This window comes from Phlebotomus papatasi, chromosome 2 (genome assembly GCF_024763615.1).
Source record: "Phlebotomus papatasi isolate M1 chromosome 2, Ppap_2.1, whole genome shotgun sequence".
Taxonomy (NCBI): Eukaryota; Metazoa; Arthropoda; class Insecta; order Diptera; family Psychodidae; genus Phlebotomus; species Phlebotomus papatasi.
In genome coordinates, this window is record NC_077223.1 from 14543859 (window position 1) to 14562195 (window position 18337).

Here is an 18337-nt window from a genome sequence, read left to right on the forward strand (position 1 = left end):
CAATAGATGGCAGTGTAAAATATCAAAAACTGCAGTATCGACCCCCCAGCGTCAACCATTTTATTTTTCCGTGGCTCGAAAAAGAAAAATTACTCAATAACGCTGATTTTCCTCAAAAAATATCCTTCTACGTGAACCCATTTCAAAGGTGAAGAAATAGACTGACAAAATAAGTTAAAAATTCACTAGGAAAGTGTGAAAATTGTGAATAAGTAACATTAAAGTGGAGTGAGCGTGTTTAAACATCGAGTGACAATTGCCCATATTTTTACGGATTATTCCTCATAAAAGGTAATTTTTCCAAGAGATCCCACTGAAATTATCTTTCCCAACTCGTATAGATTTTCCCTGTGTGATAATATCTTCAATTTTCTAAAGTTTTCTTGGGGGTTTTCTCAAAAAACTATTCAATAGACGCGACATATCCACAGGAATGTCAACACCAGTAGCAACAAGTAGCAGTTTCATCACATTTTCTCAATTTTCTCCTTTATTACGGTCACAAAACCAGGAATATCTCTATAAAATCATTAAGAAAGTCAAATAGAGGGGTTTTGCAGTGCATTCAAAGAGAAAATGAATAAATTTACAGTGTGATTGTGGCAAAACAGTTAAAGAATGCAAGGAATGCGTAACAATGTCGCGCGTGTTGGAGCTTTTTTTCTTTTTTCTCTTTTTCTGGATGGTTTTCTTGAAGATCTTCTAGTGAAATATAAAAAAAAATCTTATTACCTTCCGATCTTCAATTTAATCCCTCCCAAAAACTAGATAGATGAGCAGTTTGTTAAATTTCTGGGAAAGTGCAATTTCATGTCCGGAAGTTCAGTTTGAGAGCCCGTTTCTAAAAGAAATCTTCTCAATTTCAGGTCATCGGGTTTCGTGTTAAGCAGAGCCAGGGACTGACCAGGCAAAAGATGTCAAGATGGGTGTGGTGAGAGTTAGAAAGGATCTAAGGTGAAGATAGTTTTGTGTGGGTTTGTGTTATGGTTTTGCGGCGGGATCTGGCTGTGTCCGGCGGTGCGAGAGACTCCAATCCAGATCGTCCAGCTGATGAGTGTCCAGCCGCTGCAATGGCCAACGAGCAGCCCGTGATGAAGAGGCAGCGTATTGAGAGCAAGAACACCACGGCAGAGGACACAAAGTCAGCACCACCAGATATTATTGCATCTCCACAGCAGTCCATCAATGGCAGTGGATGCTCCAGCTCAACCTCATCACCGTCCGTATCATTGGTAAGTTTAATTGCTATCTTACGTCCTTGACAGATTCACAATTTAAGCCGGGAGATAGCTTAACCCTTTAAGGACGATTGGAACACCGATGTCCCATAAAGGAAATAATTTTTCCTGACTACCTAAATTATTTTTTCCTTAGAGTAAGTGTGCCAAATTCCGGCCAGCTTGCAATTTCGGCCATATTTTTTGTTCCTCGAATTTCCATGAATTTTTAATTTTTGCATTCTTTTGAGATTGTACAATACAAAAAAATAACAAAAAATGTCGCTTCGACGAGCAAGATGATCTGAAAAAAACATTGAAACAATTCTGAAAGGGCAAGGAACTATGAGAATGAAGGTGGCCGAAATAGACCACCAATGCTATGTCTACATTTTTTTATTCATTTTAAAATGTATTAAGAATGATTATAAAGAAAATAAAATTGATAAACTGTCTGCAAGGTTCAAAGCAACACACCTTATAAAAGAGTAACAAAAATATTCAATTTTTATTAAAAATATTACATTTCAAACTTGAGACTGTGGCGCTTGCATGCAACTATGCCGAAATTTGGCACACTTACCCTATGTTTGTACATAATTGCAAAGTAGAAGGTTGGAGGAATCTAGGATATTTTTTACAAGTCTCTAGCTATTTTCTATATAGTAAATTTTTAAGCACAATAATGACAAATTTTTAAATTCTCATGTTGAAAATTGATTTTATTTATATTTTATACTTAAAATTTTTCTTAAGCAAAACCGTGTTGTAAAAAGAAACTACAATACTCAAACGTAATATTTTTCATTAGAGTGAAAATTACCATTTATTAGTATTGTCAGAAAAAATTATTTAAATTTTTGGGGTATTTTTGTCCCTATCGTTCATAAAGGAAAAAATACTCCGAATCAGACTCTGTTGGATTTTCTAAGATTAGATGCATGACCTTTTACTGATTTTGTTCATCGGTTTCATTTTTATTGGTGATTTTCGATCACCGAAAACTATATCGTCGTTAAAGGTTTAATGGAAAATGATGCAAATGTAGTTTAACCATAATTTCGAATATAATTACGCTAAGCCGTCTCTAGGATAATCCTCAGTTCTGTCAAGGTCCTTATTAGATAACCCAAAAGTGGAAATTTCGAGGCAGTTTAAAGAAGAAACAGTATCATCTTCTGCTATTTTTACTTACCCTCTATACCGGCTTCAGGTCTGTAAAGCGGTCTTCGGACTAGAGGCTTAGCCCAGTTCCTGAAAGTCTGAAAATCCTAAATATCAACCAATTTTATTGTTTATCAGAATCTAATATGTAACTTATCCTAAATAATCCATATCTAATGTAGCCGAGCTTCTTGTATTGCCCGGCCGCGACCCAGTTCTGTGCACCCATCCGAACACGTCCAGGCCATATTACCGGCTGACTGTCAGTGTTTCTTGTCAGCCACTCCCCGCACGGCGGGCAAAAGAACTATACCACCAGTAAAATACCTTGCTTGGAGCGAGAGGGTATCAATCAACCGGGCTCTATTTCGCTATCAGGCGAAAAATCTCAACAACACTAAGTTATTTTTCCATAACATCTTGATTGAGTTGATTGATAAGAATTTAGATGAATTAAGCCATATGGTTAAGATCGTCTTCAGACTAGAGGTTTAGCCCAGTTACCGAGGGTCTCAAAACCTTAAATAGTAACCGATTTTATTGATTTTTCAAAATCTAATAGGTAATTTGGTCTTCATTGTACAATTCTAAGTCAAAATTTTCCAAACAATCTTGACTGATCAGATATAAAGGAAGATAAGCCATACAGCTATGCTATAGGTCTGAAATTTGTATAAGCCTTAGGTTTGAAGCCCGTATAAGGTTTACCCGTGTGCCATATAATACGGGCTGGAAACCTAGGACTTAGCCATTTGGCTTAACTGCTCTAAATTCTTGCCAATCAAGATTAAAAAAATTAATTCAGAATTGAATAATTAAGAACAAATGTCGTATTAGATTATGAAAAAACGGAAAAAACAATAAAATTGGTTGCTAATTGGAATATTGAGACCTTTCAGAACTGGGCTAAACCTCTAGTTTCAAGACTGTTTAATCCATGAGATTTTGAAAAACCATTAAAATTATTTGTTTATGAATTCTAAACTCTCGGAAATTGTAGACTAAACCTTGAGGCTTAAACACGCAGTAGGGTAAATTAATCTAATTCAAAAGCTGCTCCAAATGGAAACGTCATTGTTTTTACGATAAATACAGTACTAAATTATATATATATATTTTATATACTACAGTTTCATTATTTAGTTAATTTTGCTCCAAATAAAGCGAAAATCCATTCATATTCTCAAATTTTAATTTGTTAATTTGTCAGAAAAATTAAAAGTGTACCTTTTCGCCATCGACTTTTTCATCGATCGATCATGTTTTCCAATGAAAAACACAAATAAGGTGATTGTTGTTCATTCGTTTCGTTTAACATTTATTTGATATTTCTGGCTAATTCTAGTTAAATTAAGTGCTAATCTTTATTTTTAACGGTATTTGAAGTTTTCAAATGGAATAATTACATATTTCATGAAGAAAAAGGATTTTTCTGAATTGTCTGCAAATGCTTCAATAGGAAACAGCGGAAATATGATTTTTTGGAGAGATTGTCTTATTGTTTAAATGAGAAAGGAGAACAGACGAAGAATAAGAATAACTCCTGCACTCAGGAACAACTCAACAAGGTTTTGGAAGCCTTTCGTCGCGGTTTCACTTACACTGTTTGTCTCCAATTAGAAAATTTCCCTTGTCTCCATTTGGATTAATATGTTTCCAATAGAAGCATTTTACGCTCGCGTATTTTTCTTGTACTTAAGAAGTTTTAAAATTATATCTAAAGAATTTTTACTAAACAGTAACATTCTAGAAGAGTCAAGGAGCAAATTTATGTAATTCTCGTCAGAAAAAAATTGAACTTAAAGTGCTGAATCTTCTGTCAAAGTTGAAGCGTCTGGAAATGGTTTTGATTTAGGACATTTACCCTATATGTTTGAGGAATATTTTAAACAAGTGCATCGAATCCAATATTTCTTACCAAATATAGTAAGTGTTATGAAACTTTTATCGAACAAAATTTACGATTTTGAATAAATATAATTTGTCTATTGAACATTTTATTACATTCGGCGAATTTGTATTTAGTTAGTTAATGTTTCATTTTATATTATTTTTATGTAAAAATGAGCCATGGCGGAAAGTGGTAATATTCTAAAATTGATTCACCACCTGTCGCCATCGTTTTTCAAAAGGCGACGCTAGCTCTACTTTGTAGATGCTCAGTTGTCAAATCTGCATTGTTTACTTTCTGCAATAGACCTATAATTTGATTTCTCAAATAAAAGTGAAGAAAAATCATTTAATGTGAGTACAGTAGACTCTCGCTAATTCGGCTCTTTTAAGATCGGGCTACTTTTTAATTCGGGCAGCGGTTACATTTGAAAAAAGTTTGTTGTCATTTTTCAAGTTTGATTATGATTATCAAATGAATCAAATGTGCTCAAATTTGGCATGGTTTGTCTTAGTTTTGATGTGATTTTGCATTATTGAGGGATTTTAATGCAATTTACGTTATATTAGATGAGTTCATATATTCTGTCAGTAGAAGAGATAAAAAGTTTGGAGTGGTATATCTCAGCTCCTGATGAACATAATTGGATGAGTGAACTATTGTTGGAAAGCTTGGTTCATTAGATTTCAGAATCTGGTATATGTAATTGGCTATGGGTAAATCATGGTCATCCAGAACCATTTATGTCGAAGAAGACACTTTTTGCAGCGTCTTTTTGACCATCCACTGCTGGGACCAGGAGTGACCCACGATTATCGCACAAGGACTATTTGTTAGAGGAACTCAAAGGGTATAATTTGTAGAAGAAACTGTTTTTTTGGACACCTTACTTTTTTTTATTCATCGACTTTTGCAAGAATTTTAACATTTTACACGCATAGAAAAAAATGACAGAAATCCTTCTATCTCATTTTCTGGACAAACTAATGAAGATATCGACTTGGAATGTTCTAAGTACTCCCCCATAAGTTGATCTAAGGAATCCAAATATCACATCAATTTCATCCCTACGTCTATCCTTCCCCTCCAGAAACCACTCTTTTAGGATTTCAGTAATTTTTTCCTGGGGTTTAACACTTCAAAATTCTTGCAAAAGTCGATGAACAAAAAAAGTAAGATGTCCAAAAAAAAAGTTTCTTCCACAAATTATACCCTTTGAGTTCCTCTAACAAATAGTCCTTGTGCGATAATCGTGGGACACTCCTGGTCCCAGCAGTGGATGGTCAAAAAAGACGTTGCAAAAAGTGTCTTCTTCGACATAAATGGTTCTGGATGACCATGGTTTACTCATAGAAGATTATATATACCAGATTCTGAAAGCTAATGAACCAAGCTTTCCAACAATAGTTCACCCATCCAATTATGTTCATCAGGAGTTGAGATATACCACTCCAAACTTTCGACCTCTTCTACTGACAGAATATATGAACTTATCCAATATATGAGTGTGTAAACTCAATATCTATATGCACATGAATAAAAAATCGTTGTGCATTTCAAAGTTTGTCGCCCGAATTTCTGTCTAATTCGGCTGACATTTCGGTCCCATATGCCCGAATTTGAGAGAGTCTACTATACTAATAAGGTGGGCATGAGGAATAAGAAATGCTGAATGTATTCTTTGCATAATATTGCTCTAAATAATCGAGTTTGAACCTTTCCAAGTGGGTGGCGAGAAGTGGTTACAGAACTGGCGAAAAGTGGTAAAAAGTGTCGACGAAGTGGTTATTTTTGCATTATTAATAAAAATCAGTTTTTTAGGTACTCCCGCGTTAAATTGTAGGACTATTGTTTTGACGAATCTAGAGCAAATATATCTAAGTAACTTTGTGTCAAATTTGAGTTATCTGATAATAAGGGGTCAAAAGTTATAATACAATTAATTTCACTTTTTTCATAAAAGTGGCGATAAGTGGTTACTCCACCCTATAATGTATTAATTTTACAAAAAAAAAATAATATTTTTCTCTAAAACAATTAACAATAATAAAAATATTTTGCAGACTCATTCCTGCACACCAGAAACTGCCACCCCAACTTCTGGGGATGAATTGGACAATGTGTCCCGAATACTGCCAGAGGAAGATATCCCACGGATATCACCGTCATTCCCAGATCTCCTCAAGGTGACGCCTATCGATGGCGATGTGGCAGATCTTCACAGTCACCTGACAAAGCAGTGTTTGTGCGGGGTGAATGAGAATTTGCTGAGGCGGCTGTTTCAGCCGGAAAATGGGAAATGCGGCGGCAGAGGGGAGAGCCTGAAGGAGTGGCCTCCAGTGAAGACAATGCAGTTCCTGTCCAACATCCAATTGCTCTTTGACGTTTATCTGCCGCAGAATATCAAGGGTTTCATCTGTGTGGGAGTTCTGGAGGCATGTGAGATGCTTCTGCTGCAGGAGATTACCCTAATCGATGAGATTACGCAGTTGTGCGATCATGAGAATAAATTTGTGAGATTTCTGGCTGGAAGGGTACTGGCCAGTTTTCTGCTGGTGGCCATGAAGTACATGAATGTGGCGAATGAGAAGTTGCGACCAATTGTGGAGAATTTTCGGGCACTGGAGAGAATTGATGAGGGAAGTGTGCGAAAAGTGGGTGTAAGTGCGGAAATTCTGAGGCGAATTGTCGAGTGGAAGAATGCTGTGGAGCATCCGTTGGATGAGGAGGAGGAGGATGAAGAACCAATGGATTTACCACCACCAGTTCAACCACCACCAATTGAAACCAATTACTTTGCCACTCACTACAATCCCGACATGGTGGCAGCTGCACAGACATCTTCTGCGTCAGCCAGATCCCCGGCACCTCGTCCAGTCATTCGAGAGACAGAGAATGGATGCCGGCAGATGAGACTAACGGATTCAGAGAGCTTCGACACGGGCAGCCTGAAGCTGGGAATGATTGAGACGTTGAAGGAGGAATGGCCAAGCATCGTGGAGAGTATGTCAATGGTGATTAGGAATTGGCGAGATATTCCGGGAGCTGAAGAATGTGTCGTGGCTTTTCTCACCTTTTGGGAGAGTGTCATCTCGGTGCGGGCAAATTTGCCCATCAAGGAAACCCTGCCCTTCCATGTGCCCCTCAATGATTTGGAAAAGTTGCTGAGTGCTCATCTGCCGGGAACTATTTACAAACAAATGCTGACACTCTTCAACGAAGCCCTCTGCTATGGCAGTACGCTAGCACTGCAAGATCATCCACCCGATGAATCATGCCTCATTATGTTTGCCGCTCAGATTGTCCAACAGGTAAGTTTGCATTTTATTAATTTATTAATTTTTTTTAATAATAATCAGTGAGCTACTTAAGTCTTTAAAAAAATCAACTTTCATTTCTATCCGTGGAGAATTTAAGGGGTGAGTCATAAGGAGAAATCAGTGACAATTGACAGAAAACCATAGAAACGTTCAAAAGGTTTCGCGAAATGTTTATAAGCTTTCAGAAAATTTTGTGAAACTTTAGAAAACTTTATAAAGTTTTCAATAAAGAAAAAAAAACAATAAACCGTCAAAAAGTTTTACGAAACTTCAGAAACAAATAACCCCTTTTGTGAGAACTGATAAAATAAGGATCGACGGGAAATCTAAGTTAAAAAAATGAATCTCATGAGAAATGAACTAAAATTGGTTGTAGGGTAGAACAGCCTAATCCAGAACCTGCTCCAAATGAAAATTTGTTAAACAGCTTCAAATGGGAATACAGAATTTTTTCTCGTATTCAATTTTTATTTAGGTATGTCACAATATTATTTGATTCTTTGCGCTTCAGTTAAATCGAAACTCAATGCAATTTTGAAAGAATTCATTTGAAGTAGGTCCTAAAGGTTCTAAATTAGGCCATGCCTTGAGCAGCGACTGCCCTGACTCCCGCGTTGCCAAGTGTCAAAATCATCGGCCATATACAGTGCTGTCTCTCTATATGCACACTCTCTATATGTCTATATGCACAGCTTTTGTGTCGGTTGCAATCAAAATCAATTTGTTTACACTTTGACAAAGTAATAAAGAAAATTATTTTCTTGGTAACTAATTTTTCTTGTTTTTAATTTTCTTAATTTTATTTTTTCTGTCTTATTATTATATTTAAAATAACACGGGAAATTCTAGAACAATAAAAAAAATGATAATTTATTAAAAGAAAGAAAAATCCATTGGGAATTTCAAAAAAAGTTGTGCATATTCAGAGAGAGAACTGTCAAAAAAAGTACCCAAAGGCGTCTCTATACGGGGGGATTTCGAAATGCACCCCACTGTGCTATGCACCGGTGAGTCTCGGGAAATCTCCCCTAGTGGTTCATGCCCGAGATAAATTTTCTCCACCCTCTGTTATAAATTCTCCAAGTGTGTTCTAACTAAAATAGATAGTCTGGAAGACTTTCTATTTTATTTCGAAACGTTTCGAACGTCATTCACACAATGTTTTACAATCAAAGAATTTGTTTAAGATAGGTAAAGTTAATATTTATGCCTGGTGACGAACAATTTATAAAGAAGAGGAGATGGGGCATTCATCCTCTATATCAAAACCATCCTACCGCAGGATTTTATGCTAATATTGTTAAGACAATATCGTAAGTTCTTATTTTCCTATAAATCAACTTTAACAATTCGACCATTAATGAAGATTAAACGATGAATTCAGAAGAGTGATCGATATCTTGTCCCCATTTTATCTGCTTTTCGACTCTTGATATCTTTAAAAATAGTTCACGAGAAAAACATCTCTTGAAATACAAAAAAAAGAGTTTTAAAATCGTTTGAAATGTCAAAATATTCGAACATAAACAAATTGAGCTTTCGAAGAGGGAGATTTTAAGCGCCGAAAGATAGGCAAAAATGCACCGGTCTAAAGCTCAGTGGGAGATTTTTGTGTCAAAATGGCGGTTTCGAAATAAAATCCCCCCGTTTAAATGCTGCCAAACTGTGTATATAGAGAGACAGCACTGTATTGTCAAAAATAAATATGTTTTTAAGAACTTTACCGTTCTCAAGTGCGTCTGCATTATCGACTTTTCTCTGTATTGGTTCCTGTCACGACTGTTTTCCCTAGTCCTCGCCGTGTTCTAAAACAACCAAATGGTCGTGACAGGAAGCAACACAAAGAAAAATCGTTTATGTAGAAGAACTTAAGAACAGTGAAGTTCTAATAACTGTTGATTTTTCATTAGAATCGTACCATTCTGCCTACTCCCTTTTTTATCTTTGGTACTTATACTTTTATGATTTTGTATATTATGATGATTATAATCCTTCGGTAATCGAGAGACACAGCATGACAGCATCTCTTTCTTGTTGAAATCTTGGGTCTAAAGGGATTAGAATTCAAAATGTATGGACTCTACCGTCTCTTCCTCAATTCTTAAGAGTATTTCTAGTAAAATCAGTTAATGATTTTAATTAATTAATTTTAATTAATGAAAGGCCTCTACACACTAGGAGCAATTTCTTTAAAAAATACATTTTTAAAGAAAATTTCCCTTATCCTTGTAGGCAGAAACGTCAGATTTTTTTAAAAAAAAAGGCAATTTTTGACGAAAATTGATTCTAGTGTGTAGACATCATAAGTAACGAAGAGAGCAGGAAAGAAAGTATCAGTTTACAGCTTGAATTCCACGGAGAAAGCAGTATATGTACATAATCCCTCGATTTTTCTTACCCCTCCACAATTTCCACCTTTCACCTCCCGGAACCCAATTTTCTCAACAAATCTTCGCAGACGATTTCGGAGAAGTCACGCTGTTTGTCCGTCTGTCCGTCTGGTTGTCGCCAGCTCTAGAGGCCAAACGGTTAGAGATAGTGACTTGAGATCTAAGGGGGACCCCCCAATATGTCGACCCAAGGATCGTAGACATGCCTCTCATTATCCCTCATCCCTCCCCTTCCCAACTAAAACCATTATTTTTTGGGATTACTGTTTTTTTTGGTCAAAGATTAAAGAGAACGCGTTTAACAGGCGAATGGGGTCAAGTTTGCGCTCGTTGGAAAGGTCTTGGAATTTTCTATCAAACTGGACCGATTTCAATCGGTTTTGAACCAATAATGAACCAGTTCATAACTGATAAGAAATTTTTATTCGAAATCCAATTATATTAGTCCTAAGTAATTTTGGACAATGTTTTGAGTGATTCATAAATCCGTTCAAATCGGTTGTGAACCGGTAATGAACCGATAAGTAATTTTTGTCCGAAAATCGATTATTTCTAGTACTTTTAAAACAATTTTGGAGGATCTTTTGAATGATTTATGAATCGGTTTAAAATCGGTTGAGAACCGGTAAACAGTAGATGATGTGAAAGTACCTTTGAGGGATAGCACCTAAGTCACGAGTTCGAGCGCTTTCACAAGCTTTTTAGAAGGATGAGACTGATGAGCCCCTTATGAATATTTTTTGTCTAATACTCTAAAAACCAGTTATTGGAACAATGATGTGAAAGACGTTTTGAAATATTCCGTATTTCAGGTGAGGAGTCGGTGGTTGCTGACGTCGTTACCGCAGGAGAGAGCGGAGAACCCAGTATGTTTTATAGGTCAACGTGGGGAGAGTGTGGAGTACGAGGCAGATCGTCTGACGCCTAGAATGGCCAGGAGGGAGTCTGGTGGTGTAGATAGGGCGTTAATGCAGAAGTTTGTGCTGTTGGTGTTGAAATCTGTGGCTGTGACAGCCAAAGGAGTCCGTTGTGACTCCTCGGATTCTTCCATTGAGAGTACAGATTTCCAAGCGGATCAGGATCTGAAGACTATTGAGGAGAGCATCAGGGATGCTTTGAAAAAATTGGTGGATTTCATCAAGGACACATTGCAATTTCATCCGGAGACGCATTACAGCAAAATTCTCATTCATCTCTTTGCTGATCAGGATAATTATTTGCTGGAAGCGATGCTATGTACACTCGATGTCACAGCTAATATCTCCTTTCGCAATGATGCCTTTCCGGAACTCGTGGCCATGCTCAATCCCATTTTCACTTTTCTTGAGTTTCTCAAACTCATTTCAAATAGCTCAACACTCTTGCTGGACTTTTTGCTGGGCAATGAAACGTGCTTCCTTTGGTATCTTTTGCGAATTCTCAAGTATATCAGGAGAAATTGGAGTATGTTTGTGACATCTTGCCAGGAATCCAGTTTTGGGAATAATTGCCTCGATGACACAATGAGTGTCCTTATTCGATTGAGGCTGCAAATTCAGGCACTTGTGGCCAATGCAACATTCCCCTACAGGATTCAGCCCATTCTCAGGCTTATGGAGAATTGCGAGGCACTCTATGAAGGTGATGAATTCAGCTAGAAGTTCAATGTTTTTTCCTTGCCACAGAAAACAAAAAAAAACACATTTTGCAACTTTCACACTTCTTGCCACATTTTTGTTGACATTGGGCATCTTCCTCAGTCAAATCATCCATGAAGATATCCCCCTCTATCCCACACGATAGGAAAAAAAAGTGATGTGAAAGTTAATGATAAATCCTTGACTGAATATCTGAAGAGTGTACTCAATTAAAAAAAAAGAAAGAAATTGGAATTGTCCAGGAAAAAAAAGAGTAAAGGATGTAAAACGGCACAGCCGTCGACTTTTATTTCAGACGGAAATATAATATTTAGCATGAATGAAAGAAAAAAAATACTTTTTACCCAATTTAATTTAATTGTCATTCTAAATTAACATTTTTTCTTTAGGAACACATTTTTACAATCAAGAAAAAAATCATTCCATGCCCCAGAGATTTGGAGTAAAAAAAAACATCAGCCCTGTATAAATACGAAATCACTGAGAAGAATTGTTAAATAATTATTTTTTCTCTGTGATGAGGATAAAAGTTACGTACATAGAAACTATGAGTTTAAATTGAATATTGCGATAAGATTGTCTGTAGTCTACTGTACTTCTAATAAATTTACAAAAAAAAAAATCCAATGTTTAAGTGCCTTAGGTAAAGAAATAGACTATTTTATTTATAAGATTTCTCTAAACAAAACTAAATAAACAACTTTTTCGAATAAATATTGTCTTTCAATGTTCTGGATGGATGTCCTCTTAAGATTACAAATTTTTAAAATTTGAGCTTAGAGAACCGGGATCGAAATTGAAACATTACCTACATGTAACTAAATATTTAATCCGATAAAATATTTTAGTCTCACAGCGTTGTCTGATTGGCTAGAGCTTGAAAGCATTGGAAGCTGTCAAAGCTTCAACCAATCAGAGAGAGACTGCTATAACGCTAAAGTAAAATATTTTATGTGATCAAAATATTTATTTACTTTTTAATATGTAATGCCCAGCGCACAATAACATTTGTTTTCTAAACATGTTTTTGACATTTCTATTAGAGTGAATGAGACCTAGATCTAGTCATCTTGCTCACTCTCATAAGAAATTTTGAAAACATATTTACAAACAAAAGTTATTGTGCGTTGGGCATAATGCCCAACGCACAATAACTTTTGTTTAGTAAACATGTTTTTGACATTTCAATGAGAGTGAGTGAGATCTAGATCTAGTCATCTCGCTCATTCTCATAGGAAATTTTGAAAACATGTTTACAAACAAAAGTTATTGTGCGCTGGGCATAATGCTTAATCCTCTGATTCAAAGACATATATGTATTTATTAAATCTATATAATAATCCTTAAATATTTAAAATTTCAATATTTTAAATCGGCTTTTGCTATGTCCTTGACTTTCGATATAAAATGCACGGAACATATTAAATCGAAATGGAATAAGTGGTATGACAACCAAAAATGAACATAATTTTGGACAGTCTGCTTATAAGCATCGATGTTCCAAGTTTGAAGTGCGATATTTTCAATATTAATTGACATTTCTTGTTACTCTCTTTTCAGAAGGGTTGTTTAGAAACTTGGCAAGCTATTTATCATCTTATTTTTACTAAAATTAGTTTTAATACGTTTAAAAATGAATTGATATGTAGAGATGAATTTGACTCTTATTTTGGACAACTTGTTTATTAATTTGGACAACTTGGCTGTAAATTTGGACAGCTAATCCGCCTCAACAGGATGCCCATTGTTCTTCATTTCATGAACCAATCTTACCAAGTCCTCTTCCTGTTCATGTAAGGGAAACGTAGAATGTCACAGAAGCCCGGAAACTTTCCATATCATTCATTAAAGTGAGTTGACTTCGGTACTCCAAGTACGTGCGAATTCGCTCATTCCCTGGCCTTTCCGGGAGCCTTTCAAGGCATTTCTCGCTATATCTCGTTCGTAGAGATGATGCTCCTGTGTTTCTCCAGGCATTTGTCCAACCTAGTCATCACAAAAGCTAAAACTTCACGAAAGTTCGTGAGAAAAACACCTGTCCAAAATAAGGAGTATCACCTCACTGGTGAATGTCCTAGAAAATTTCCCATTTTTCCACGAAAAATCTAATTCACAAGGCAAATCTCACTTCAGGTCAAATGTACAAATCACCATTAACGTGAATCAACAGAATATTCAATGAATATTCAATAATATCACTCAAGAAAAGTGAGGAAACATTATGCTAGTCCTTTACCACAGCTGAAGTAAACACGAAGTTCTGTCATATTTCTCGTAAGCAATTGCTCACACTGAATTTTCAACAAAGCAATTTCAACTCAAATCATATTCAAAATTTAACGTATTTAGTGTTAAAATCTTCCAAAAAGAACAAATATTTAGATAGAATTCATTATTCATCAAATATTGGAATAAAAATCCATCATTTTAATCAATTTATATTTAGTGTCCAATGTTATCCTCAAAGTGTCCAAAATAAGAAACTGGACAAAATTATGAGCCTTTTGTAGCATTTTACACAGTTCTCAACATCTCAACGTTCTCAAAAAGTGCATCTATATCTATATAATCGACTTCATTTCAATTGGTTGATATCACGGCGGTCACGACTGGTTTTAGAACACGGCGAGGACTGATAAAAACAGTCGAGACAGGAACCAAACTAAGAAAAGTCGATAATGCCAAAGCACTTGATAACAGTAGAGTGCTCAATACATTTTTTATTGGAATGACACCATGAAACATTTTAAATTCTTTACTTTACAATAAGCAAGATGGTCTAGTGGTAGAGCACTCGCTCTATGATGCAAGTGTCCCGGGTTTGAATCCCCTTTAGGTCACCAGGAATTTTTCTGGCGTTAAAGGTGTTCGAATTGCATCCAGTGATCTTCACTGCACTTGATTCCACGGGCATGGGACTGACAACCTCATCCCGTACAAGAAAAAATAATAATGCATGTCTAGAAATGCCCCCAAGCATTATTATTTTTATTGATGGTCTTTTAAATTTTAAAATATAGGAAACTTTGAAAGTGGTTCACAATATTTAGAATAGAATACTTTACTTTATTCTAATAATTGGTTTTAAATTTCTTTACCATTTATCCTCAGATTTTTAACTACTTTTTTCAATTTACTTCTTGAATAAAACTTAAAGTGAAAGCTACCAAATAACATTCCTAATTGTTTCAAATCTTTCAAATAGTTAAATAACTTATATTTTAGCATTGATACAAAGCCCATAAAACTAATAGAAGACCAATCAAGTTGAGATGGAAAAAGTGTGTAACGAATAATTAGTAATTATCCTTTGAGGTACACTTACCTTAATTTTCCTAATTTGAAATCTATCGGTTTGTGCACGACATCATAATGGAAGGATGCAAGATTCTTGGCTAATTTTCTCAAGACTCCAGATATTCAGGAAAAGAAAATATTTGAGATCAAAAATCACTAATTTCGAACTTTGTGAAATGACTTTTCTTTTTCAATTTTTTTTTATATTAATTTATTTTTTTCAGCAAAAAGTTCTTTAGAAACACAAAATGGAATATCCAAAGATTGCATATTGCATATTTTGATATAATAAATCACTCTCAATTTTCCAGAAAAGCGTGTAGAATTTTCCGGGTCATATATGACCCTATAGTCCCCAAGGGTAATAGTGTTTTCGTCCCAAACCTATAGCGAAATGTAGTTGGGACATTGTTTTTCTTTGTGAAATGCAGGTGGGGCATCTTGCTCCTGGACATTTCATCTTATATCTGATGAATTATAACATATTTTGCAATATTTTAGAGTATTCTGCAAGCGTCCCATATTGTGCAATTGTATTGTGTGTGAATAATCGCTCCTTGGAAATTACAAGGGGCCAACTCAGTCTGAGCCATTTTTCAGGAGACAGCATGAAAGATTCAACTTTATATAAATAATTATCTCAATTAAGTATGTTAATAAAAACAATTTAATTATTTTCTATTTGTATGAGCATTATTATAAACATCGAAACATACATATATTTTTACCTTTCAAAATATGTTTTTTTTATGAGTTAGCTCTTTGTCATTCTAAATGATGCGCAAATTTTCATGAAATTAGAATGACACGGGATCAACTTGCTTGAGTTAGTCCCTTGTTTCACAAAAATTTGAACGATAAATCTATTTTGTGCCCCTTGACTTCAAACAAAACCGTGCAAGCAATCATAAAGAGTAAAATTTTGAAAAACTTTTCTAATAACGAAATTTATTGACTCATATCATCTGAAATTTTATTAGATTCTCTGTCTGAGTGCATTAAAACCTCAAAATCGCCAAAAAGTGAGTTGGCCCCTTGTAATTTCCAAGGAGCGATGTAGATAAGTTTATTTTTGCCAAATACCACTCAAAATATTGTGACAGAGACTGTTCAAAGGGATTACCAGGAAGATTCCTTGAACACCAGGAGTACAGTGTTCATCAAGACAATGCAGTTTGTCATGGTTTTGGCCAAATTAATAACTTCAAGCAAAAAAACTCTTAAAAAGCCCGTGATATAGATTTTGAAAATGAACACTTCCCTTGAGGACAATAGGGTCATATATGACCCGGGGTTTTTCTGAGTTTTCACGCAAATTCGAAAATTTTTTTCCTCTCTGAACTATTGTATTTGATCATAAAGCATTAGGAAAAACTCAATTTTACATGAATTCATCTGCTGAATAAAAGTGGGACGCGAAAGAGCTAACCTGCAGGAAGAGTGATCTATACTGAAAGTATCGATGGTCGAAATACATAGAATGTTAACCTAGGTGTCCTCTCCTGAATTTATATGGCTTCATTAGGAACGACCGGTTCTTGGGAATTTCTTGTAAATGAGACACTTGCGAATTAGCAAAATCAAAACTCACATTTAATTACTTAAAAATTACAATTTATTGGAATATAGATAATAATCTTTTCACGGACTTAATTTAAAAAAGAAGAAAATGAATAGAACAGAAAAAAGTTAAAAGTCACTCGCTTAAAGGATCGATTGGATTAAAAGAATTCTCGGCCAAAGGGTCAATATTTGTACCATAGGGTCTCCTACTTACAAAATAAACCTTCATGTATCCCGACGCCAAATCGACGTCCGGAACAGATGATGATAAAAAAAAAATAGAGAGAAAGGGATGAAAAATGAGCTTACGTTCAGATATTATCGTAGTCCTCGTCGAGTTCAGAGGCAGCCGGAGGTGCCGGAAGTGGTGTTGGAGCTGCCACATTGAGCGGTGGCAGGTGGCTGTAGTCAATCTTGACGACGGGAGTGTTGCAAATGTCAATCTTGAGGACGGGCGGTGGAGTCATTGCAACACTCTCCCGTGTCACATTTGTGCAGGAAGTCACTGTGGAGGTGACCAGAGGACTCTGTGGAGCATACTCTCGCTGAGGCTTCTGCTTCAGGTCAAAGCTGAAAATGGAGCTATCGTCAGGACGTGGAGGGGCACTGTAGCAGCCCGGGGAAGAGTCCAGGCGGGCCATTTTGGACGGTCGCAGGGAAGATGAACTTGGAGGGTGACAACTACTTGTGGACTTCTGACTGCTCATCCCAGAAGCTGTATACCTAATCACTGAATTCCCTTCACTTCCTCCCGGATAAATTACATTCGGTGTTAGGCATTTGCCTTCGTGGGAAACACTCTGCTGGCCAATTTGGGCAAAGTCCATGGATACTGGACGCCCGTACGTCCTCAGCCATGTGTCCCCTTTTGTTGATCTCCCATTCCGTAGGCTATTTCCGCCATTCCTATCTTCCGGTGTCTCCATTGACGACACTGGTGAATTGTCAATTTCCTCAGCGACACTGATGTCCGGAACATTCTTCACCAATTCCCTGAGAAAGTCAAAGCGACTCTCTGACATGATACACTGCTTCATATGAGATGGTGAGAGAGTTTTGGCGTGACGGGCATTTGTGATGCGAACTGTCTTGGTCAGGAGGGACTCCACAAACAATTCTAATGTCCTAGGTGTGCTTCAGTTAAGGAAAATCTCATTTTTTTTAAATAACAATTGATTCTGAAAGAAATCAAAAGCGGATTTCCCCATAGAACTCCCATAGAACCTTTTCCCGGAAATCTTTATAACCGAAGCATCTTTCTTCAACATTTTTTCTATTTATTTTTACAACATGCACACGTCACAGATAATTCCGATCTTGTGCGCAAAAAACCATTAATGGAAATTGGAAGAGTCATGAATTATCATGGAGATAAAAACAGGTGTAAAAATACATAAAATAAAAATAGAAAATTTATCAAAATTGCCCCATCCCTGTCACAATTTTCTAACCTCACTTTTCACTAGGGTACTACAAATCTCCCTTTTTTTTAGATTAAAAATTCTTTGAAAGGATATAAATTATGATTGGCACAGCCTGGGCGACTTTTCCCACTTCCTCGTCTGTTTGCATGATCTTCTTTATCCTGCCCTGCAAGGAAAAAAGAAACCGTCAAAGACAGGAAAAGAATTAGTGTGAGTTACCCAGGGAACAATCACTGGGAAAATCCCTTCCTGACTACATTTCCGGCATTCTATGTAGCCCAAATATCCATTTATACTTACTGGAGGGAATCTGGCATTGTATTTCTTCTTTTTTGATGGCATCTTTTGGAAATTAACACGACAAAAGGACTCTTTTTCACCACAAAAACACTTTCAGACGTTCAGGAGACTGACATTTCCCCTCTCTCTCAATA

At 36.1% G+C, this 18337-nt stretch overlaps 4 protein-coding genes across 4 annotated transcripts in view; 2 read left to right on the plus strand and 2 right to left on the minus strand.

The window, feature by feature from the left end:
- Positions 1 to 18337, minus strand: part of LOC129802702 (parathymosin-like) — a 265721-nt gene that overhangs the window by 129343 nt on the left and 118041 nt on the right. The gene's annotated exons all lie outside the window — the stretch shown is intronic.
- Positions 1 to 18337, plus strand: part of LOC129802697 (tRNA N(3)-methylcytidine methyltransferase METTL6) — a 109762-nt gene that overhangs the window by 47685 nt on the left and 43740 nt on the right. The window lies entirely within an intron of this gene.
- LOC129802682 (protein lines) lies at positions 17 to 11909 on the plus strand. The gene is made up of 4 exons (XM_055848686.1): positions 17 to 291; positions 867 to 1232; positions 6336 to 7583; positions 10795 to 11909. Exons 2-4 carry the CDS (start codon positions 984 to 986, stop codon positions 11617 to 11619), a joined length of 2322 nt encoding a protein of 773 aa, XP_055704661.1. The 5' UTR covers positions 17 to 291; positions 867 to 983; the 3' UTR covers positions 11620 to 11909.
- LOC129802696 (uncharacterized) lies at positions 16509 to 18328 on the minus strand. Its single transcript, XM_055848715.1, has 3 exons — positions 18204 to 18328; positions 17997 to 18069; positions 16509 to 17608 (listed from the first exon to the last, which is right to left on the minus strand). Exons 1-3 carry the CDS (start codon positions 18243 to 18245, stop codon positions 16791 to 16793), a joined length of 933 nt encoding a protein of 310 aa, XP_055704690.1. The 5' UTR covers positions 18246 to 18328; the 3' UTR covers positions 16509 to 16790.